This window comes from Enhydra lutris, unplaced genomic scaffold (assembly GCF_002288905.1).
Source record: "Enhydra lutris kenyoni isolate GAN:26980312 unplaced genomic scaffold, ASM228890v2 scaffoldscaffold15, whole genome shotgun sequence".
NCBI classification, from domain to species: Eukaryota; Metazoa; Chordata; class Mammalia; order Carnivora; family Mustelidae; genus Enhydra; species Enhydra lutris.
Genome location: NW_019154099.1, coordinates 235,056 through 259,694, shown reverse-complemented (window position 1 = coordinate 259,694; position 24,639 = coordinate 235,056). Strand labels below are relative to the sequence as shown.

At 44.8% G+C, this 24,639-nt stretch overlaps 1 protein-coding gene across 5 annotated transcripts in view; it reads right to left on the bottom strand.

The window, feature by feature from the left end:
- Positions 1–24,352, bottom strand: part of LOC111146971 (ATPase copper transporting beta) — a 71,400-nt gene extending 47,048 nt beyond the window's left edge. For 4 of the 5 annotated variants that reach the window (XM_022502768.1, XM_022502769.1, XM_022502770.1 and 1 more), the window contains exons 1-2: positions 24,111–24,352; positions 23,691–23,794 (exon numbers count right to left, since the gene is read on the bottom strand). Coding sequence is in view for 1 of the 5 variants with exons in the window: in XM_022502767.1 (XP_022358475.1) it covers positions 3,524–3,772 (249 nt within the window). In the remaining 4 variants the exon portion in view is untranslated. Of the gene's footprint in view, positions 1–3,523; positions 3,773–23,690; positions 23,795–24,110 lie in introns of those variants that run through there. The other variant, XM_022502767.1, reaches the window with a different exon arrangement.
- Positions 24,353–24,639: the final 287 nt, after the last annotated feature.

Sequence of the window (24,639 nt, the reverse complement as noted above, 5' to 3'; positions counted from 1 at the left end):
CTCTTAACCACAGTAAGGAAAAGTATGAACTCTTCCTGAGAAATGGGATGCAGTATATCCATTATTTGCTTGGGAGAAAAAGTGAATAAAGTTACATTAACTAGTCTCAAAGTTACATTAACTAGTCTCAATATATACATACAACGCATGTTGTTTTCGACCTACAACAAAATAAAATTTAGAAATTCAAAAACTCTAAGACCTCTCTCCAAGAAGTACTTCGCAATTATTACCTCAGAAAGCGTGTTTGCAGTCTCATTTACAACAGCTTTACTATTAACCATTTCAGAGAATTTCGTGGCTTTTAACTTAGGTCTATCACGAAAACTGTTCCAACAGACTTTTATCGAATCAACAGCGTTTTTTTCTGCTTCAGAACCTTCTCTGATAATACTGTATTTCAAGCCCCTCCCATCAAAGAAATTTTGTACAACAGGCCTGTCACTATCAAGCAACTGTCAGTGTCTTCAAATATGTTTTTACATTTGAATGAAACAGTCTAAGTCAGAATCATAAGGTCACCATCCCCTTATATCATTTGCCGGAATTAAAAGAACACGATGGAAGAAATGTCACACCAACACAAGTAACTCAGATAATTATATGACAGAAGTCAATGACCTTGGGATTATTTTTGCCCATTATTATTATCAATAAATTCCACATGGTTGTCAGATTTGGTGAAACACTGCAGTTAGTATTTTATCATACAAAATTGTATTCTATAATGGCTAACAAATGTAAGTTTTGCCTAGAATTATAGGTATGATCAGCTCAACATGAAACAAATATATCCCTTTGAAAGACTTAGGTGTCAACGCATGTTTATAGCATATGCTACCCTATAATGCACAGTAAGAACCTTGTACTAAAAATAATCTTCAGGGGCGCCTGGGTGGCTCAGTGCGTTAAAGCCTCTGCCTTCAGCTCAGGTCATGATCCCAGGGTCCTGGGATCGAGCCCCGCATCGGGCTCTCTGCTCAGCAGGGAGCCTGCTTCCCCCTCTCTCTCTGCCTGCCTCTCTGCCTACTTGTGATCTCTGTCTGTCAAATAAATAAAATCTTAAAAAACTAAATAAATAAAAATAATCTTCAGAAAAAGAAATGGAGGTAGTCAAGAAACCTTTTTTTAAAGAAACAATGTACAGTCAAGTAATATTTGACAGAAGAGCCAATACTCAATGGAGAAAAAAGACAGTCTCTTCAATAAATGGTGCTGGAGAAATTAGATACTCACATGGGAAAAGAATGAAAATGGACCCATATCTTAACACTATTCACAAAAATTAATCCTGATGGATTAAAGACTTAAACAGAAGACCAGAAACCATACAACTCTAGGAGACAACATAGTGGGAAAAGCTCTTTGACATGGGTCCTGGCAATGACTTTTTTGCATATGACACAGCACAAGCAACAAAATCAGAAATAAACAAGTGGGACCACATCAAACTATGGTTTCTGCACAGCAAAAGAATCCATCAACAAAATGAAAAGACAACCCATGGAATAGGAAAAAATATTTGCAAACCACATACCTGATAAAGGGTTAATATCCAAAATACATAAAGAACTCCTATAACTCAATAGTAAAATATCTATATTTATATTTATACACACACAATTAAAAAAAGGGAAGAGGAGATAAACAGACACTTCTCCAAAGAAGACATCTAAATGGCCAACAGGTACATGTGAAGGGGCTCAACATTGTCAATACCAGAGATATGCAAATCAAAACCACAACCAGGTATCACCTCAGGCCCATTAGAATGGCTATCATCAAAAAGACATACCAAGTACTAAATAACTTAAATCTCAAGTAGATCCAAAGTGTGATTTGACAGATTTTGGGTCAATACATTGTTGGCAATGAACAAGTACTCATTTACAAATGACTTTTAGCTTGGTTCTTATCATCCTAAACCAGCTACTACAAATTTCCCCCTTTTTAGAATAATTCATTTAAATTCTTTCTAAAAATAATCCTAAATTTAAAAGTGGGACTGCAATTAAAGGCTATAGATATAGATGTATATGTCATATGGGTGTGGGTGTATATTCACAAAATACTAAGTAAAAAATATAAGATGTATGTACCACTATTACCCCCTGTTCCTGTACCTGTAAATAAATAAGTAGATACATGTACACATATATGGCTGGGGCATATGGTTGCTTACATTTTCTTCCTAACACTTTTCTTTATTCCCCTTGCCTCATCTTAAATTTGTTTCATATAATGAGCATATGTTACTTTTGCAATCAGAGCTTTAGAAGGAAATAGCTGGAACTGTGCTCTGACAGATTAACTGGCTGACACAGTTCTCCCAGCCACTCAGAGAGCACCAAACACATCTTGAGTTGGGAATTCTACTGAATATAGTAATTTTGGCATAAATAATACCTGTTGTACTTCTACAGTACTCCACAAAGTGCCTTCACAATCCCAGGAGGTGGGACTGATCATTCCAATTTGCAGTGGGGAATGGGAAGCTGGAGGAGTCTGAAACTCACCTGCCACATCCCCCAGCCTGGCACCAGAAGAGCATGGATCTGCATCAGACACTCAGGGCCATAGCCTTTACCCTGACCTCTACTTAGGCCCTCCTTCCTGAAGGGCTCCCCCAGACAGGTTCAGGTGGCTCCCCTAGTCATGTGAGATTAGTACTGGCCATTAAAGATGAGAATATTTCACATTCAAATAGGATGGATTTTGTAAAGCCATTGTCTGAACATTTTAAAGAAATGTCAGGCATTTCCCCCTTCCAAATTTAATATTTTGCTGAGACACTCAGCTAAGAAATATAAAAGTTGACCATGCACTGCATTAAAGAAATTCATAAATTTCCTTCAACAGATGTAAATCTTTTGCAGAGTACATTTTAAAACCTTCTTTTCACAAAATTTCCTTTAGCTTTGGGGACTTTTTAAGCCATAAAAACCAGAAGAAACAAAAATAACAAAGAAGCAAGAGACTTGTGGAAATTTTCTTTTGTATCTAACCAGTATTTGTGTCCATCTGCCTTTGTCACTAAAAAAGACCCCACACAAACCACCAGTCCCACGTGGAAATGCCACGAAAAGGCACCATCTTTATAAAACGTTACACTGCCCTACTTTTGAACATGACCTGACCTTTGGGTTAACAAAACTTTCATTTGCTTAAGAAGAGCAGCTCCTTTTGCAGCAACATGCTCAAAATATTTATTTAGTCAAATGTGGACATTAACAATATAAGGTACACATTCAAAAAAAAAAAAAAGAAGAGGGGAAAATCCATTTTTGTCTGAGTTGCCTTCTGCAAAACTTCTGCTCCACAGAGGCTTACAAAATATCCTAAAAATAAGCAACAAAATCCGAGAGTTACCGTGATAGACTTTCGTCTCTGGAGATTCACCTTGCCTCTGGCTCCCTCCCCGAGACCAGCTTCCCTGAGCCCCGTAGGACATGGGAGAAGCCTCCATCTGCAAGCCCCGGCCAACTCCCCCTCGGCTTTTTACCCCTTTAGCAATTGCACTGACCTGATTGGAACGGATTCCCCGTGTTCCATTCAAAACCTTCTGTGAACACTCTCCTTCCTCCTCCAAAGTCACTGGCCTCCTGGAGCCCCTGGCCCCAGGGTTCCTCCTGAAGGACCATCGCTTGTGGACGGACACCAGGGTCACCTGTGGGTCACCCAGGGTCGCCAGGAAGGACGGCTCAGGGCTCCTGGGCGTCTCACCCCCAGCTTCCTCCATCACAGTGTCCGCGGTCACACCTTTACCCACCATTCGAGCAAGCAGTTCACCCTCACCACACTACCTGGTCATGGGAGGAGCAAATGCTTTAAAAGTGTCCCCCCAAGTAGCAGGGGCAGGCCACCTGCTGTGCTCAGTCCTGCAGAGTCCCCTCTGCTCCGGAGCCGGTTCGGTGAGAGGCTGCCGGCCAAGTCCAGCAGCCGGCTTCGGAGCTCGGGCAGGCTGCACGCCGCTGGATATATATTTGCTCTTGTTTACCTACATCCTTCCAACCAATTGGCACCCTCTCACTCATCACACTGCATTCGGCACTGGGAATCTTTGCACACGGCCCTGCGCGTGCCCTCACCCAGCCCTGCCAGGACACCCGGCCAGCATGTGCGGGCGCCCAGCACGTAATCACCTCCCAAAGCTGAGCACAGTTTCCTCTTGGCCATGTGCGCTGCCAGAACCCCAGCCTTGAGGCAGGGGAGAAACGGCACTTCCTTTTATTACCAAACTTACAGGGCTTTCTTGGAATAACTTCAGCTGTCTCTTCCATAGCTCCAGAGCTGGCGGGGTGCAGCACACTAGGGGAGAGAAGTATTTCCTAGGCAACATGACTTGCATTTTCAAGAAGGTGTAAGAAAGTTCCATGTTTCCTGCAGCTTTGTTTTCCCTTGGACCAACTTGGCTTGATTTCGGTGAGGACGGACTGCAAAAACTCACTGGATAGCCAGGCTCATCCACTTTTTAGTGGTTAGGTCGGGACAGCCACGACCTAACCCACAGCTCAGGCTTCTCGGGCTACCCGCTGCTCCAGGAGGATTAAGAGAATCCAGGCGGCCTTGTGCTCTGCTGGGCAGCACTGTCTCCCCTTCTGCCCCCACAGGCTCGCTGCTGGGAAAGAGGCAACCTCACCCCCCAGGAGAAGGCACGGCTCTGCCAGCCGCTAATCCTGGCAACGCCGCCCCTCCAAGTGTGCATGGGCGGAGTGTCCACACTGCCGACTGAACCCGGTGAGTGAAACAGACACTATATTCTTTTGCTTTCCTCTCCTGGAATGAGCGTGCCCCTGGCAGGGCAGGGTGGGGTCACAGTGGTGTGCCCCTAGAGCACTTAGAGCCCATGGCCTTCTGCTCCAGGGGACCGAGGATTCTGTCTTGCAGTGACCCTTCCTCCCCAATTAAAACAGCCACTGCTGCCCCAAGAAGTGCTGCCCCAGACACCTGTTCTCTCTGAGGGAAGGCAGTCTCATCACAGGCCCCCCAGGGCTGCCTGCTTTTCTACCCCTCATTTGCTCTGTGGGACTAGACCGCTTCTGAAACATGCTCAGGGCAGCCAACTCCTAAGCGTCTCGCTTGGCTTCTTATCAGCCCCGTGCTCAGTCAAAAAAGAACCTGCCTCCCTTTCCAAGACATACCATGCAAATGAGTGACCAAAAAGGAATGGCACATTTGATGCTAAGCGCCTCCGCGCAGGCCGCAAAAGAGCCAGCTTGGAGGAGTCTGGGATATCTGGGCCTACTTTCCAGCCATCACTCACGTCCTGATTATCTAGGGTCTCCCTGTCTCCTGATAGGCTCCCTCAGGGTCTGTGTGTGCCTGCGACCACCGCACAGTTCCTTCGTGTGCCTCGTAAATATATTCTCTGGAAAGCTGCGGTTTATCTTTTTAAGCACAGATTAAAAAAAAAAAAAAATTGTCCTTTTGGGTAGAAAGCCTTCCCCAAAGGTGTGGTTTATCTTTCTGCTGTCTTTTAAAATAGGAGTCACTGTAAGATTTCAACTTTTCCTTGGTGATAGGGGGTCACTGTAAATATAAACGCTTCTGTGCTGCAGCTTTGCATGATTAATAAGGAAAATATGGTGGAATCACACATCCCCAGTGCTTCCGAACAGTCTATTCTGTTAGCACCATAGAAAATTTGAATACTTTACTGTAAAATATTTTTACTTCTCCTAACTGGCCACTCAGACCCAGAACACAGCCAGAGAAAGGAGGCTGGGGCCAGGTTATAACAGGCCTGAAGTTTAGACTTTGTCCTGTGGACAGTGAAGAATTGCCAGTTTTTAACGCAAAGGACTTACATGATTTATATCTGTGATTTGGAAATACGGTTTGGGCAGGCATGAGAACGAAGACTCCAAGGTCGGGTGGCGGGGGAGAGGCGGCTATAGAGTTACAAGGAGCAGAGAAAATGAATAGCAGGGTAGGATTAAATAAATGAGGGGGCCCTCCAGGCTCAGTGATCCAGCGATCCGAGCTTGAAAGGACCTGTGGGGCACACTGCCCTTTCCAGTTTGGCAGAGATGAGGAGGAATGGGGGGAAGCATGTCTGGGGTGGAAATGGTGGCTTCTCCTTTGTTCCCACAGAGGCTAAGAGACCTGCAAAACAGCCAAAGCCATGAACCACTTTCCCAGGCTGAGAATGGAGTCCAAACTCTCTTTCCGGCACCTCCCCCTTTCCTCACACCTGACCCCTGGGCTCCCCTCCTCTGCCCTGCTAATCCTGCATATCCTTTAAGTCCTGCCCTCAGTGTGGCCTCCATTCACACCAGCAGGGCTCTGTCCCTTATCTGAATTCCAGTGCCACCAGTGTCAACACCACAGACCTGGCAGGGACCGAGTCTCCGAGTGACTGGAGGCAAGTCTTCTCCCTCCACAAAGGCTGCCTCCAGATCAGTCCATCCTTGCTCCTGATGCCTAGCACGTGCCCGCACCGCAAGTCACTGAAAGCCCCTAGAAGACAAGGTTCTTCTGTCTTACCTAACACAGTGACAAACAAACCTCATTCCCCAAATGTCACATAGAGGCTCACTGAGACCGAGCACAGCGGATCCCAAGGTGCTCTCCACGTAGGATTTCACGGTGGGTTTTGCCCCCTCGTCCCAGGGCAAGGGCAACCTTGGCTCTCATATTCCTTCCAGAGCTAAAGGTCTTCAAGGGTCTCCTCACACTAAATTACCTTTGCCTCTTACAGGTGCAAATTATATCAGCTATTCTCCAAAATAAATTCATCCTACCCACCTTCCCAGTCTCTGTGGATCCTTCCTGCATAAAAATAAAAATCCCTTCGGTGTCCTAACCAATCCTGTTGCAACCTGAGGAGCCCGGGCCCAAAGGCAGATGGGCAGCTCATGTTTCCGTGAGCCTCTCAGCCTGACGACGTTCTGTGGAGGAGAGACATCTGGTTCCAGTATTTCAGCACCTGCCAGAGCTGAGCAGCTCACCCTGGGTGAGGCTTCTCGGAGAGAATGCTGGCCCAGTCCTCCCAAGACAGGCAGAGGAGCCGTGGATCCTGTGACAGGACAGGACCACAGAACCTGACACTAAGCCACACGCTGGGAAGAGTGGTCCAGAAGGTTCCCAGACAGAGAAGGTGAGCAGTACAAACAGCCCATCCTTCACAACAGAGGCGGAATGCTAATACATGAGTGTACTCCGGAGCCTGAGAGCTAACCATTTAGGCCCTATGTGCATCCGAAGACACTAGACACTTTCTGCCCTCAGGAGTTTGTTAGCAGGTTCGGAGAGAACAGTACAGGACAGTGTTAAAGTATAAAAGAAATCGTTCCAACATTAGGTGCCTGGTGTGGGAGGGGTTGCTGCAGGCCAGTTGGCCTGGAAGACCTGCTGGGGGGAAGGACTCAGGGGCTGCTCCTCACATCCCCAGGAACTGGGGTTTCTGAGACTGAAACAGCTCAGCACAACTTCTAGATTAGCTTATTCACAGGAGAGGAAAGAAGGAAAACCCTGGCTGGATGGCCTACAGCGAAAAAAATTAAAATGGTTCTAAATCATAAAGAGACTGGGCAGGGCCAAAAAAAGAAACACTTGAGACTGTCAGAATAAAAGGGAATGTCTCCATTCTAAGCTTAATCACATGCACCTCAGCTTCTGTGGCTGCCCTTGCCATCGGAGGCCCACCTGGCCCAACTCCAGCCCTCATTCCTTCTATGTTCCCACAGACTCCAGGTCTGTCTGCTCCCAGCTAAATGTGGATGAGACCCAACACAGCCAGGCTGCCCCGCCATGCTGCCTTGAGTCCAGGAAGCTGGAGAGATCCCTTGGTGCCACCGGCAGTCCAACTGTGCATCTCCCTCATCCTCTCCCTCTCCCTCTTCTAGAAGACTCGCCACATGTCCACCTCTCCCTCCTGCTCCTCTGACCTCCACTCCCTACCGCTATCCCCACGGATGAGCCTGCCAACATCTCAACCACCCACCCACCCACATCCATCCTTCCCTCTGGCTGCAGGGAGAACTGTCCTTGCCCCCCAGGTCAGGCCTCAAGTATCTACCCCCTCCTGGCTTTCCTCCAACACTGCCCCCCCACCCCGCCCCCGGTCAGCTCCTTCTCCAAGGCCTTCACAGGAGCCTACTAGTAGTCCCCAAAGTCCTTCATGCTAGAGTGGCTTGCTGCTCAGCCCTCACTTAGATCCTGTCCCTGTCTGTACTCATTCCTTGGTGAGCTCATTCAGTCCAAGACCAATAGCACCTCTACCCAGCAACTCCCAATTCCACACGGAGGGATCCGAGGGCCTCATCATCTCCCGCTGGATAGTTAACATGCACTGTGCGCGTTAACTTATCTAAATCTGAGCTCCCAGTATGCTGTCCCTTCCCTGCTTCCGCCAGTCTTTCCCATCTCCGTTCTTCTACCTGCCCTGGGAAAACCTGCATTAGACCTTGACGAGAACGGTCTCCTTTCACACCTGCAGGCAGATGTTCTGCGGATCCTGTCAGTGCCGTCTTTAACTACATCCAACACCCAGTCAACTTCTCAGCAGCACCCCCATAGCCCTGGTCCCAACTTCCAGCACGCCTCACCTGCACTATTCAAACAACCCCCTAAGTGACCTCTGGCCTTTCTTCTTGGTCCCTAGAGTCTCCTCTCAACACCCAAACCAGAGAACCCCCTTGAGGGGAAGTCAGATGACCGCAGCCGGCTTTCCAGCCGGTCCTCCCACCACTCACCCCTCACTCACTCAGCTAAAACCATTTGGATCCTGCTGTTTCTGCAATAAAGCAATGTTTGCCCCCACCTTGGGGACACCCCCCCCACCTACTCTCTGGGCCTTAAAAACAACCTTCTCCCAACACCCCTTGTCCAGATGGCTCACTTCCTCACCTTCTTTAGGTCTTTGCTCAAATGTCACCTTCTCTGTGGCTTGCCCCTAATTACCCTGTTTATATTTCAAACACTCTCCCTCCCTATGGTCCTTCCCTGCTTATTTTTCAGAGCACTCAACTATCATCTGATACAGTAATATATATTTTATTTGTTTACGGACCGTCTCTCCAGTAGGATGTAAATCTCCCAAGGGCAGGGCCCCTTGTCTGTTTTCTTTTCTCACCTCTATTCCCAGCACGACAGCAGTGCTTATATTTAAGCTTCTCGATAAATATTTGTTGAAGGAATGACACAGAAAATGAAACAAAAATAACTTACATATTTGCTTGCTATAAAACAAAACAGGGACTACTCAACTTGCAAGCAAGTATTCAATGTTCAGAAGGTGCCCCATGCAAAGTTGGCTCTCTTCTCCCTTACTTACTCCTTCCCCCTCCAAGCCAACAGTCTAAACTCAATTACTATGGAGAACAGGCACTGACCTTGTTTAAAAAAAAAAAAAAAATTCAACTGAGTACATCTGAAGATTTGATTGGCTTTATTAAACGATCCATCCATGCATGGGGCAGCATCCCCTTGATCAAGCAGAGGGGCGTTCCCGGGAGTTGCACAAAATGGAAGATTTTAAGGGAAGAAGAGTGGGTCATGAAAGTTGTAAGCAAAAGACAAGACTGTTTCAGGCAAGATCACTTTCCCTTAGTGGGAAGAGCAGAGGGTCTTACTATGCAGATTACCTCATCTTCCTTTAGGGGGATGGAGAAGACCCATGTGACAGATTACGTCATCGGTGCTTATCAGAAAATTCCTGACTAACGCCTTCAGAGTTGTATTCCTGCAGGAGGTTGAAACTGCAATTAGATTAGGTACCAAACCTGCTAGTTTATAGTGAAGGGGACTTAACCTAAGTGATGCCATTTTGATCCTGTGGTTTTCTTTTTAACACATTCCACCTAAGTGAGGCTCTCAGGCTCCAGAGTTTCCAAGAGTATGTTAGTAGCTGGAGTTTTACACACTAAAATCTTCTAATTTAAAAATGTTGAAAACAGACACAGAGTTCTGGCCAAAGAAATACAAGGAAAAGCTGCTTGTTGGAGCTCCTGAGGAGGTTCCCCAAAAGAGAGAGTAGATTGGTCCTTACCCCTTCCTCATTTCTGCTGTGTGTGACATAGATTAAAGGGCTGGAGTCCTGGCAGCCATCTTAGGGCCATCTTTGTATCCACAAAGATGAGCGCTGCATCCTAGCTTTCTAGAGCAGACAGAAAAGAAGTCTGTGTCCCTGATGACCCTGGAGATGCCACACCAACCTGAACACATGCCTCCAGACTTCACTAACAGCCATATTGCTGGATTTTCTGTTACCCATAGCCAAACATAATTCTAATACAAGTGTCAAATGCAGTAGAGGGGAGGGACTTCTGGCATGGCAGTGTGAGCTGTGCAGACCAGCTCCCCAGTGAAACTGGTGAAAATTATTTTAAAGAAACCAAACAAACAAGGAAAGGCTCTCGAAATGATCCTAAAAAATACAGCAAATGAAAAAAAATGAAATAAAATGAAAAAAAAAACACCTCTTAAAATTTGGTAAGAACAGCAAGAGTCGATGCTGTTTGAATCAAGACCATACTCCCTCCCTTCTCTGAACTCACTAAGGTGGAAAACTCCACTTGATTGGTGCAGTCAAGAACACAGGGATCCCTCTCCACCCAGCTACCAGTCAGTGGGCTTTCTTCCCAGGAGGGGCAAGACATCAGCATTTCTCACCCTGGCCATCTCATCCTGGAGGCTAAGTTGTAGGCTAATGCAGCCAAGAGATGGAGGATCTCTTCTTCCATCTCATCCCCACTGATGGTATGAAGGCTCTACCTTGAGAACGGTGCACCCAGAAGATGGCACCCCAACTGCCCTTGCCAGGACTCATAATGTGGAAGAGAGGAAAATGGAGAGGAAAACGGAGCAGAACTGAGGGTACTGCCTGCCCCCTGCTGCCGCGAATTCCCTTTCCCAAGCACTCAGCTCCTACAGAGGGAGAATCACTCAGAGAGAAGTGTGACATTGTTCTCATTCCCCGCTCAAGCCTTGGTCCAGAAGTTCTGCCTGGGTGAAAGGCAACTGGGTGGAGAATGGTAGATCCATTGGACCAGTCTAAACTCTAGGCTGGCCAGTTTGCTGGAGTAACAAGGAGGGGTGGGGTGGTGGGGGTGGAGAGAGCCCAGAGGAGCATGGCCTGGGGTCAGAACAAATCTCAAAACACTGAGCTCAGACAGCCTGGGTGGCTCAGCTGGTTAAGCCGCTGCCTTTGGCTCAGGTCATAATCTCAGGATCCTAATATCAAGCCCCACATTGAGCTCTCTGCTCTGTAGGGAGCCTGCTTCCCCCTCTCTCTCTGCCTGCCTCTGCCTACTTGTGATATCTCTCTCTCTCTCTCTTTCTCTCTCTCTCTGTCAAATAAATAAATAAAATCTTTTAAAAAATAAAGTAAAATATAAAAAACACTAAGCTCAAGAACATCCCGTCAAAGGGCAGTGGTGGTGAGGAAGTAGCAGTATCCAGAATCATCTAAAATGTCCAGTTTCTATCCAAAAATTGTGAGACGTGCAAAGAAAAAGTATGATCCACACATCGGGGGAAACAAAGCAGCCAACAGAAACTGCCTGTGACTACAACTGGATACAGGATTTACTATACAAAGACTGAAACCATTAAAACAATTTGAACTAAAGGAAGGGATGATGACACGTTGCATTAAATAGAGAATATCAATAAGGAGATAGAAAGTATAAAAAAGAACAAAATGGAAATTCTGGAGTTGAAAAGTATAGTAACTGAAATGAAAATTCACTAGTTGGGTCCAACGGTAGATTTGAACTGAAAGAATTAGCCAACAAGAAGAGATCAAAGAGATAATGTACTCTAACAACAGGGAGGAAACAAGGACTGAAGAAAACTGAATAAAACCTCATGAAACAGGGGCGCCTGGGTGGCTCAGTTGGTTAAGCACCTGCCTTGGGCTTGGGTCATGATCCTGGGGTCCTGGAATTGAGCAGAGCATTGGGCTCCTTGCTCAGCAGGCATTCTGCTTCTCCTTCTCCCTCTGCTCCTCCCGCTGCCTGTGCTCTCTCTTCCTCTGACAAATAAATAAATAAAATCTTAAAAAAAAGAACAAGAATTCAGGAAACTGAGTCTCACAGAGTTAATGAGGTTGCAACTCGAGGAAAGTTTAAAGCTTGTTTCTCAGAGAACTGCTTCCCCCTAATCAGCTACTGTGTCTTTTCAGACCCCAGTATCTAATCCACTCGTGGTCTCTGCAGAAGCCTGGACTCAAGGTCAACTGATGTGGTTCCAGCCTATGAACAAGCAAGGCCCTGACTTCCTTACCCAAGATAAGGAGCCCAAGACCCCTTGCAGTTTATACCAGCTCTTAGAGCATACGCACACCCCTTCTCCCTGTCCTAAGATAACGTCCTAACATTAGGGGCTCAATTTTGTTTCATTCTGATATTGTCTTCCCCTAAAGTAAACATGGGACATATGTTACGTATGTGTTTGCTCAATACACACACTCCATCGTTCCTCATGAAGTCATAAGTTTCTCCCCCGCTCATCAATATGTAGAAAATCTCAACCCCTAAATGTTATAAAAAACTTGTTCTGTCCCCCTTCCGGGAAGTGGGTTTCAGGATTGCCCTCCTAACTCCTCATCTGTCTGCCTCTCGAATAAACCCTTATCTTGCTGCAAATCAGTCTTGGCTGTTGGCTTTGCTGTACATCAGGCAGACAGGCTTGGTCTTGGTTACACTCATGGGAATTTGGGACACCATTACCCACGTCACATATGTGTGATGAGAGACCAGGAAAAAGGAACAGGAAAAATACTCAAAGAAATAGTACTAAAAGCCCCAAATTTATTTATTTTTTTAAAGATTTTATTTATTTATTTATTTATTTATTTATTTATTTGACAAACAGAGAGAGAGAGATCACAAGTAGGCAGAGAGGCAGTCAGAGAAAGAGGAGGAAGCAGGCTCCCTGCTGAGCAGAGAGCCCGATGCGGGGGCTAGATCCCAGGATCCTGAGATCATGACCTGAGCCGAAGGCAGAGGCGTAACCCACTAAGCCACCCAGGCGTCCCTAAAAACCCCAAATCTAATGGGGAAAAAATAGCCTATACATCCAGAAAGTTTGATAAACTTTAGATTCAAAAAACACAAATAGACTAAAAATAAAAGAATGGAAAAAGATGTAGCAGGCAAACAGTAACAAGAAAGCTGATGTGGCTAGGCTGACAAACTAAACAGACTTTAAAACAATGTTACCAGAAACAAAGAGGTACATTTTATAATGATAAAACCTGCCACCAGGAAGATATAAAAATTATAAACATACACATCTAAGAACAGCTCACAAAATACATGACAAAAAAACTGACAGAAATAAATAGAAAAAAAGACAATTTCCCAGGGACAGTTGGAAACTTCAACACCCACTTTCAATAATGAACAAAACTGGGCAGAGCATCAACAAGGAAACAGGTGATACTGTGATTTATAACAAGAAATATCTATTTGGGGAGTGCCTGGGTGCCTCAGTCAGTTAAGCATCTGTCATCGGCTCAGGTCATGATCTCACAGCCCTGGGATCAAGCCCCAGGTCGGGCTCTCTGATCAGGGGGAGCCTGCTTCTCCCTCTCCCTGCCACTCCCCCTGCTTGTGCTCTCTCCCTCTCTGTCAAAGCAATAAATAAAATATTTTTTAATATAAGGAAGAAAGGGCGCCTGGGTGGCTCAGTGGGTTAAGCTGCTGCCTTCGGCTCAGGTCATGATCTCAGGGTCCTGGGATCGAGTCCCGCATCGGGCTCTCTGCTCAGCAGGGAGCCTGCTTCCCTCTCTCTCTCTCTCTCTCTGCCTGCCTCTCTGTCTACTTGTGATCTCTCTCTGTCAAATAAATAAATAAATAATCTTAAAAAAAATAAATAATATAAGGAAGAAAGAAAATAGGAAAGAAGGAAGGAAGGAATAAATATTTGGTCTCCTAAAGCCCTTGGAAATTTCTAAGTGATGTGTGATTAAAGTTCTCTCTCTGACCCTGCCCAATGTAGCACTTCCATCTGGCTGTTCCGGAGTTATATCTTTTATAATACACTGATGTAAGTAAGTACTTCCCTGAGTTCTGTGAGTCACTCTAGCAAATTAATTGAACCCAAGGAGGGGGTTGTTGGAACATCCACCCTATGGTCATTCAGACACATAGGTGACAATGTGGACTGGGGACTGGTGTCTGAAGTGGTAGGTAGGAGGGGAGTCTTGTAGGACTGAGCCCTGAACCTGTGGGATCTGATGCTATCTCTAGGTAGATAGCTTAAGGATGAAGTTAAATTGTAGAACACTCAGCTGGCTCAAGAATTGCTTGGTGTACTGGGCACCTGGGTGGCTCAGTGGGTTAAGCCTCTGCCTTTAGCTCGGGTCATGGTCTCAGGGTCTTGGGATCAAGCCCCTTGTCGGGTTCTCTGCTCAGTGGGGAGCCTGTTTCCACCCACCGCCCACCCCCCCCCCGCCTGCCTGTCTGCCTGCTTGTGATCTCTGTCAAATAAATAAATAAAATCTTATTAAAAACAAACAAACAAACAAAAACAACAACAACAAAAAAAAAACAATTGCTTGGTGTGGACAAAAAAACCCAGACACTGGCATTGGTATCAGAGTTGCAAAACAGAAGATAGGAACAACACTATAAACCAATCAGACCTCCCCGATATAGACAGAACCCTCCACCTGAGAACAGTATAATAGACCTGTTTTCAAGTGTACATGGAACATTCTTCAGGATATACCATAGGCTAGGCCATAAAATAAATCTCAAAAATTTAAAACAATGGAAATAATGAAAAGTTCAACCACAGTAGAATCAGTAACAGAAAGAAATCTGGGAAACTCACAAATATGCGGAAGTTAAGCAGGACACTCCTTAATAACCAGTGGGTCAAAGAAGAAATCAAAAGGAAGATTAGGAAATACTTTGGAGACAAATGAAATGAAGACACAACATACCAAAATTTATGGGATGCACCTAAAGCAGTGCTTAAAGGGAAACTGATATTCCTCATTGCCTGTATTAAGAAGGAAGAAGGATCTCAAATCGATAACCCAACCTTCTGCTTAAGACACTGGAAAAAGATGACTAAAGTAAACGTAAAGAAGCAGAAGGAAATTCTATTAGTATCCTAGTATTGTTGTAACAAAACACCACAAATTGAGTACTAGAAATTTATTCTCCCGTAGTTCTGGTGGCTAGAAGTCAAAATTTCCCTTTTTGGAGCTCTGAAGGAGAATCTGTTCCATGACTGTCTCCTACTTCCTGGTGGTTGCTGGCAATCCTTAGCATTTCTTGGTAAATGGAAGCATCCCTCCAATCTGTTCCTATAATCATATGCCATTCTCTTCTCTGTCTTCACATGGCATTCTTTTAAGAATAGCAGAAATTGGATTTAAGGTCTACCAGAAGCCCATATGACTTCATCTTAATGTAACTAATTACACCTGCAAAGACCCTACTTCCATATAAAATGACACTCATAGGTACAAGGGCTTGGGACTCCAACCTATCTTTCAGGAGACACAGTTCAACCCATGACACAAGAGAATAAAGGACTAGAGTAGAAATTAATGAAATAGAGAATAGAAGAATACAGAAAACTGTCAAAACCAAAAGCTGATTCTTTGAAAAGATCAACAAAATTGGTAACCCTTCAGCTAGAATGACCAAGAAAACATAGAGAGAAGACTCAAAGTATGAGAATCAGAAATGAAAGAAGGGTTATTATCACTGATCTTAAAGAAATAAGGATTATAAAGGAATACCAGAAACAACTGTATGCCAGTAAATTAGATATCTTGGATGCAACAGGCCAATCCCAAAAGAAATAGACCATCTGAATCAATTTTCAACAAGTAAGATCTTGAATTAGTAATTGGAAATCTTCCCATGAAGAAAAGCCCAAGCTCAGATAGCTTTAACACTGAATACCATCAAAGATTAATTGAGGAATATACAAAATGTTAATAAAGTCTTTAAAAAAAAAAACAAAACCCGGGTGGGGTTATGGACATTGGGGAGGGTATGTGCTATGGTGAGTACTGTGAAGTGTGTAAACCTGGCGATTCACAGACCTGTACCCCTGGGGATAAAAATATATTATATGTTTATAAAAAATTAAAAAAAAAAAACAAACCCAAAAGACAAAGGAATGCTTCTCAACTCATTCTATGCATGAAGCCAGCATTACCCTGATACTAAAACCAGTCAAAGACATCACAAGAAAGCTACAAACCAGTATCTCATGGGAATATGGACATGAAAATTCCTCACCTATATTAAAGGAAACCCAGTCCAGCAACATATACAAAGATTACATGCTATGACCAAGTGGGATTTGTCCCAAGAATGAAAGTCTGGTTTAACATCCAAAATCAATGAATGGAATGCACCACATTGAAAGAATAAAAATCAAAAGATGGTCATCCCAATAGACACAGAAAAGCATATGACAAAATCCAAAATCCTTTCATGATAAAAACACTTGAGAAACTAGGAATTGGGAGGGAACTTCATCAACCTGACAACGGGTATACATGAAAAACCTACACCTAACATTGTACGTTATGGTGAAAGACTGGAAGCTTTCCCCAAGATCAGGAACAAGACAAAGATTTCCATTTATATGAAATCTTCACAGTAGGGAAATCTAAAGAGCTAGAAAGTAGACTCATAGTTGCTTAGGCGTGGGGATCATGGGGAGGAAGGGAGTGAGAGCTGAAGGTGTAGGGTTTCTTTCTGAGGTAACAAAAATTCTAAAATTGACTGTGGTTGGTAAATGCATGTATCTGTGAGTTACATCTCAAGAAAGTTTTTTTTTTTTTTTAATGTAGTAGAGAGACTATTAAAAGAAGAATTGGGGAGGATATGCCTTTGACATTCATGGAAACCTAGAGGTTCCAGGCGAGTGGTAAAATACTAGGAACAGAAGTGGATAGAGTGCCAGTGTATACCAGCAGATTGCTAGTAGCTGCAAAATCCCACAAACTACCCAAATCCTTCAAGGAAAAAGGGTTACTGATGCTATATTCCCACAGTGGCATAATGCATAGCAATGAATCTTAGAAACTCAATGTCCAGTGAATTAAACTACCAGGAATACACCAAAATAAAAAGCTTCTGCACAGCAAAAGAAACCACCAAAAAAACAAAAAAGCAACCTACCATACTGAATGGGAGAAGATAGTTGCAAGTGACATATCCGATAAAGGGCTAATATCTAAAATACATAAAGAATTTACACAACTCAGGGCACCTCAGTGGCTGTTGGTTAAGCGTCTGCCTTTGGCTCAGGTCATGATCCTGGGGTCATGGAATCAAGTCCCACATTGGGCTCCCTGCTCAGCGGGGACGCTGCTTCCCTCCTTGCCCTCTGCCCTGCTTGTTCTTGCTCTCACTTGCTCTCTCTCAAATAAATAAAATCTTAAAAAAAAAAAGAACTTTTATAACTCAACACCAAGGAAACACATAATCCAATTAAAAATGAGCAGAGAACTTGAGCATTTTTTCAAAGACATACAGGTGGCCAACAGACCCATGAAGAGATGTTCAACATCACTAATCTTCAGGGAAATTCAAATTAAAACCACAATAAGATTATCACCTCACACCTGTCAGAATGGCTAAAATCAAAAACACAAGAAACAAGTCCTGGCGAGGATGTGGAGAAAGGGGAACCCAGGCACATTGTTGATGGGAGTGCAAACTGGTGCAGCCAGTGGAAAACAGTATGGAGGTTCTTCAAAAAAATTAAAAATAGAAATACCATGTGATCCAGTAATTCCAGTACTGGATATTTACCTGAAGAAAAGTAAAACATTAATTTGAAAACAGATATGCACCCCTATGTTTACTGTAGCACCATTTACAAGAGCCAAGATAAGGGAGCAAACCAAGAGTCCATCCATAGATGAACAGATTAAAGATGTGGTGTATAAGTGTGTAGATACAAAAAATGGAGTATCAGCCCTAAAAAGATGAAATCTTGCCATTTGCAACAACATGGATGGATCTAGAGGGTATACCACTAGGCGAAATAAGGCAGCCAGAGAAAGACAAACACCCTATGATTTCAGTCATATGTGGAATTTAAGAAACAAAACAAAGAACAAAAGAGACAAAAAAACAGACTCTTAAATACAGAGAATAAATTAATGGTTGCCATAAGGGAGGTGGATGGGGGTAGGTGAAACAGTTGAAGGGGATTAAGAGCACCCTCCTCACGATGAGCACTGAGGAATGTAGAGAATTACGGAAACTGACATAGCACTGTGTGTTAATTATACCGAATTAAAAATGAAAAACTTTTATTTAAATTAAATAAATAACTTCCCTAATGTAATGCCTAGTGAGAAAAGTTAGTCCCAGAAGACTAAAAATACTATGGAAGATTTTTTTAAAGCTCAGAAACAAGCAAAAGTAAATAATATATTGTTCCGGCATTCATATACATGTGATAAAACTTTACAAAACCAAAAAGCCGGGTTAAAATAAACAAAAAACGGTTTTTTGTTTATTGTTATGTTTTTTAGCTATATATTTGGCTGCACACATTTCTTTAATGCTCAATAAACTGATAGAATAATAAAAGAAAAATCTTAAATGGGAGAGTGAAAAGATGCAAATGCAAACGATTCTTTCTGAAGAAGGGGAGGGGAGAAATAATACAAGAGCTAATGGGAGACACCAAGTAAAGGGAGAGATTTTTAAATGGAGGCAAATGGCATGAATCGATAATTTTCTCCCAAAAGGGAGAAATTTGCGGAGGAAAAGACTGGAGGGGAGAGAAGAGATGAAGTGATGACCAGTATGGGCTCCAGAACACATAGAGAAGAAAGGGCAGAGGTCAAGGGTACTCATAACAAAGATGACCTTGAAAAGAAAGCAAGCCCCCTGAGACTAGATGAGGAAGTGAAAATAGGTTGTAGAGTTAAATAAAATTTTGGAAGAAGGTGCAAGGAGGTAGGCAGAAAGTGGAACAAAATCAGATACAGTCGTGGCAGTTTTCTCGAAGTAAGAACCGAGGTCATTTGTTGAGAAAAAGGAAGGCAGAGATGGAGCACAAGGCTCACTGAGTCGCAAAAGGTTGCCAGAGAGCAAGTGAAAAGCATTTGCAGGCACAGTTGAGATTAGAAACAAGAAAGAGCTAGCAGCATCAACCACGTGGTTGGCTGACTGTGCTAGCCTCTATCACTCCCATGCAGGAGCAGAAAAGGCAGGCCCGGTACAGCACTGCCCTGGGGCAGCAGGGAGAGGACCCCCGGGTGGGGGTGGGGTGGCACGGAGATGCTACTGACTAAACCAGTCGGTCTGCCAGGATAGGGAGAGGCCACAGATTGTTGATAATAATGACAGACTCACTGATGGGCAGCTTTTAAGGCTGTTAAAACACACACACACCATGGAGTTTAGAAAAAAAAAAAAATCCATCAGAGACTTGACTGGACTATAATTCACCAAAATGTTAACACTGGTTCTCTGTCAGTTGTAAGAATGGACTTTTTTTATTTCAAAAAATTAATAACCTAATGTAGTAAAAGCAAATAATGAAGGAAATTTATAAATATGCTGACAGTCATCCTAAGAGTGATAAGAGTAATAGTCAATTTTCCCCTTTGGGGCTTTGTTTTCCAATCTCCCTTATAGAATTAAATTACTTTTATAATAGTAATTTTTTAAAAGAATTCTGAGTGTTTCTAATGCCTGGTGCAGAGAACTTCTGAGTTTCTGTAGGGACTGAGGTTTCAACACAACTGATGCATTCTCAATCCACAGATTTCACAATTACTGGTGTTTTTAAATCGTATTTACCATGTCAGTTACATCACAATAAAAAGTCACTCTGCTTTGCCCTTGACTTTATCTCATGACCTTTGATCTGCTCAGATTTTTCTCCTTTAACTTAGTTTAAAAAAAAAAAAAAGTCAGACATTTGAGAATTTCACTGGGTAATGATTCTAATCCTATAGATAAAAATAACATCGCACCCACTGGAATATGGACACTTTCCTGCTACCCATCAGTGGCATCAGTGACCACTCATCATGGCCCTGGGCCATCTCCATCCTTGCCATGAAGATAAATGTCAGATAAAGGAGAATTTAAAATCCATTTCTCTTGCTGCCCCCACCTTCCATCACCCCCAGCCCCGCAAGTCCCCAATTATCCCCAGTTACTCGTGTACCAACTACACTCTGTGTGTTGCTGGTAGGACTGCCTGACACACTGACACTCTGACACTGAGAAATCTAGAAAACCCTTCTCTCCTGACACGACAACTCCACAGGGAATGGGACTCCCAGTTATGTGGTATTTCAGTCACCTTGAGTCTGGGTGGGCTGACCCCGGCAAAGGCCTCTACGCAAGTCTCCAGCAGCTCACTTCCCCACTCACCCTTCTTTGAAGGAGCACCTCACACTGTTTGCCCAGGTTCCACAAACTCCCCAGTCTCTGGGACAAAGTCCAAAGACCTGAACAACAGGCCTCCCACCATCACCTTTCCAGCCCTGCCCAGCCACTCAGAACAAATCCATCTTTCCATTCCTATCCTCTGGACCTTCGCACATGCTGGTCCCTACCTGGGACATCCCTCCCTTCACTCTTCCGTGTGCCCAGCTAACACAGAGCATTTCTCCTTCAACACCTCACTCATGCAACATGTCTTCTTGAAGTTCTTTTTTAGCCCTTACATTCTTGCCTTTGAATGCTGTGCTGTGTAGACAACTGTGACTGTCAGCTCCAAGAACATGTGGGCGGACCTCTATTCATCTTTGTGCCACTCTCACACCACGGTTCTGCTTTGTCTCAGAGAAACAGAAGCTGCTCCATATTGGTCAGGTGGAATGACGCAGCTCCACAGACCACCACCTCCCTTCCAGCAGCACTGCTTCCCCAGACAGGCTTCTGAAGAGAAAACAATGGCGAAGGAGGGGGAAGCAGGGGAGGGTAGGGAAGAATCTTGCTATAATCCATTCATTCAAGAATGCCTGTGGTGCACCTATTATTACGGGCTATGGAGAATATTTTTTAAGATACAAACCTGGGGTTCCTGGGTGGCTCAGCTGGTTAAGCGTCTGACTCTTGGTCTCAGCTCAGGTGGTGGTTTCAGGGTTGATTTCAGAGATCGAGCCCCAAGTTGGGTTCCTTGCTCTGCATGGAGTCTGCTTTGGATTCTCTCTCCCTCTCCCCTGCCCCTCCGCCTGCTGTGCAAGTGCTTACACTCTCTCTCTCTCTCAAAATAAATAAATAAAATATATATAAAAAAAAAATACAAACCTGGTCCCTACTTTCAAGATGCAGAGTTGCAAAAAAAAAAACAACAACAAAAAAACCTATATTCAAATAAGTTTAAACAATCATACCAAACAGTATACCAGGTGTCATGGAAGTTTGAAAGAAAATACCAACCTGAGAAAGTCAAAAAGGCCTGCCTAGGACTCAATGCCGGATTTGCCTCTTACTACCTATAGTACCTTGGGCAACCTTCTTAACTTCTCTCTGCCTCAGCTTCACCATCTGTAAAGATGAACCCTGACCTTGTATTGTATACTTTCTCTCCTCTCTGCTTTAGCCACTCTGGCTTTCTCTTACTGTTTCTCTAATATTCAGGTTACGCCTGACTTAGGACCTTGACACCTTCTGGTTCTTCAACCTACAAGTCTTCTCCCAAATCTGAACCATTCAGGTATCTACTCATACAACCACCTCAGAGAATTTCCTGACACCTAAGATAGCATCTCCCCTCCCATGTTATTCAAAATGCCCATAACCCTCCATTATTCATAATGCTTATTAGTACCAAAAATCACACTATTTGTATACCCTTTTTTCTTAAGATTTATTTATTTGTTTCAGAGATAGAGAGAGCAAGAGCGGGAGGTGCAGAAGGAGAGGAGAGAATCTCAAGCCAACTCTGGGCTGAACATAGAACCAACATGGGGCTGGATTGCATGACCCAGAGATCACACCTGAGCTGAAACCAAGAGTCGGATGCTTAACCAACTGTGCCACCAGGGCGCCTCTTTATTCACCCTTTTAAATTTCTGCATCTCCCTCTAGGGCATAAGTTCTTTGAGGGCAGGGTCTTAGTCTTACCCTGATCCCCAGTGCCCAGAATACCAGGCACATAGTACCAAAAAAAAAAAAAAGGATAAAAGGTTAAATAAATGGTAGTAAGAGGAAAATAAGACCTATATCGAAGGGTTTTGTGCACACAGGGGGATATAAAATGCTTAACACAGCATCTAGCAGTGGTAAGCTCAATACCGTGGTTAATACTATTATCTGAGGAATCCAGAAGAGGGTGAGGTCAACAATGGGAGAAGCAGTTACCAAAGTTTCCAGGAGAAAGCATCTTGAGCTTGATCTGGAAGGATAAGGATTTTTCTGATGGGTAGAGAGGTGAGGGTGCTGCAAGTGTCTCCCCGTCTGAGACACCCCTCCCTCATGTGTTCTTCACATCTCCATTAAATGCAGAGTCATCACACTTAGAATCGATTAGCCAGCCTCTCTCTATAACCATCCATTTATCCACTTACCTTTCATTGCTATACCACCAAAGCCCAAGACAGATTTCACCACAAAAGGGCATACAATAATGTTAACTTGGGAATTTGCAGACCAGTATTTCACTACATGTCTATCCTGAGAAATATCCAAGTGTCAGCACTACAAATCATGTACAAGGATGTCCATTACAGCATGGCTTGTGAGGGGAGGAAAAATTAGAAGCATCCAGAAGGATCACCCACAGGGAAAAGATAAACATACTGTGGTATGCACATGGTATGCAGCCATATTGTACAGAGGTTAAACCACACAAGACAGGTGCTTATGTACTGACCTGAAGCAATCTCTAAAACACAGTTCTACTGAAAGGGGGTGGGGGGAAACGTTGGAGAATTACACTATGTGGTCTCATTTATATGAAACAAAACAAAAATTTTAAAACCACCCACATACAAAACCTAAAGATTTCTCTAGATACACACATTTTTTTAAACCACAGTATTTTCAGCTCTTCAACACCATGTCTGAAACACAGTAAGTTTTCAATAAATGCTGAACAAATGAAGACATATGTAAACGAACAGAAAAGGACTAGAGAGTAGATCTGCTTTTCATGCTCAATAATTCTGAACTGTTTGCATGTTTAAGTCACCGCATTAGTGTGTTACTTGTGTAATTAAAATGAATTCAAAATAGTTCTTTAAAAAAGAAAAGTTGCAGGGGGCGCATGGGCGGCTCAGTGGGTTAAGCGCCACTCTTGATCTCAGCTCAGGCAAGTCTTGATCTCAGGGTCCTGAGTTCAGGACCCCTGTTGGGCTCCACAGGGGGGTGTAGAGCCTACTCACCAAAAAAAAAAAAAAAAAAAAAAAAAAAGTTGCAGGACCTGAATACATCATAAAGAGATCCACGCACTCCGAGTAACTTCTCTAGGTAGTTAATTTAATCGTTCTAGGCAATTAAGAGCTCTTATACAGCAACTCGACGCTCACTTTACATCTCCAGCTTCAGATCCCTTAACAAAGATGAGTGGAAAAGTGCTGGGTTTTAAATTGCTCCTGCAAACCCCTTAATGTCATGCCGTTTCCGAGGGTGCTCTTGCTACGATCCCCGACTCCCCTGGGACTGGGATTCTGGCGCCCTGCCTTTCGCGCGCACGCAGGGTGGCAGAGAAAGGCCGGCAGGTGGGCGTGGAAAGTCCTCCACATAGGTGTGAGCACACAGCACCCGGGGAAAGAAACTTACTTTCCGACTGGCCTCTTCTCTGGCTGTAATGTCTTTCCTTGTTCAAGCAACCTCCTTCGGGGGAGCCAATTTCTTCGGTGATCGGCCCAGAGCCCGCAGGTCACCTGGTTAGTGGAGGAGAAGCGGGGCACGTTAAAACCCGGCGAGCAGAGGAGCCGGCTATGGGTGGCATCTCTGCGGCTCGGTTCTCTCACCCGGGGATGGGTCTGGGGATCGGCCCCTGCATTCAGACCAAGAGGTCAGCAGCCCTCGCCCTACGGACTGGTTCAAAGTTGCGCGCCACGGCGCCCTGGCCCTTGGGGGGCAGGGCGGGAATGAGCGCAAGAGCGAAGGGTGGGCCTTGGACCCTCACTCACACCCGGAGGCGGCCCGGCCGGTACCCCCGGCGGGAGCCGGTCCTCCCTCCCAGGTCTCCGCTACCTCGGGCCAGTGCACTGCGGACTGGGTCTTCTGCCTCCGGCGTGTGCGGCGAAGGACTGGAGGGCGGGCTAGCGGCGCAGAGCCGGACCGCAGATGCAGATCCCAGGGCTCGCCAGCCGCCGCCGGGGAAGGTGCGGCGTGGCGGGAGCCGGGCTCGGGTCAGCTCCGCGCCTTGCTCCGGAGCTGGGCTGACCCCAACGCCGCAGCCGCCGCGGAAGTGAACTCTACACCTGGAAAATCGATCCGAGATGCGCAAGGACTTCCCATTGGTCTCAACTGCCGGCGGGCTCTGGGAGGGGGCTTCCAATGGGGGAGGGGGCGGAGGGCGGGTGCGCCGCCTGTCCATCACAGGCCACGCCCTCCCCAGCCCAACTCCCACCACGGCCCCACCCGTTGGGGGGGCGGGATCCTTGTGCGCCACGCTGAAAATTTGGCTCCACCCCGGAAGATTCTATTGGCTGGAAGGCCATGGGACGCTGCTACCAACAGCCAATTGGAACGCACAATGGACGCCGTGGGGGCGGAGAAA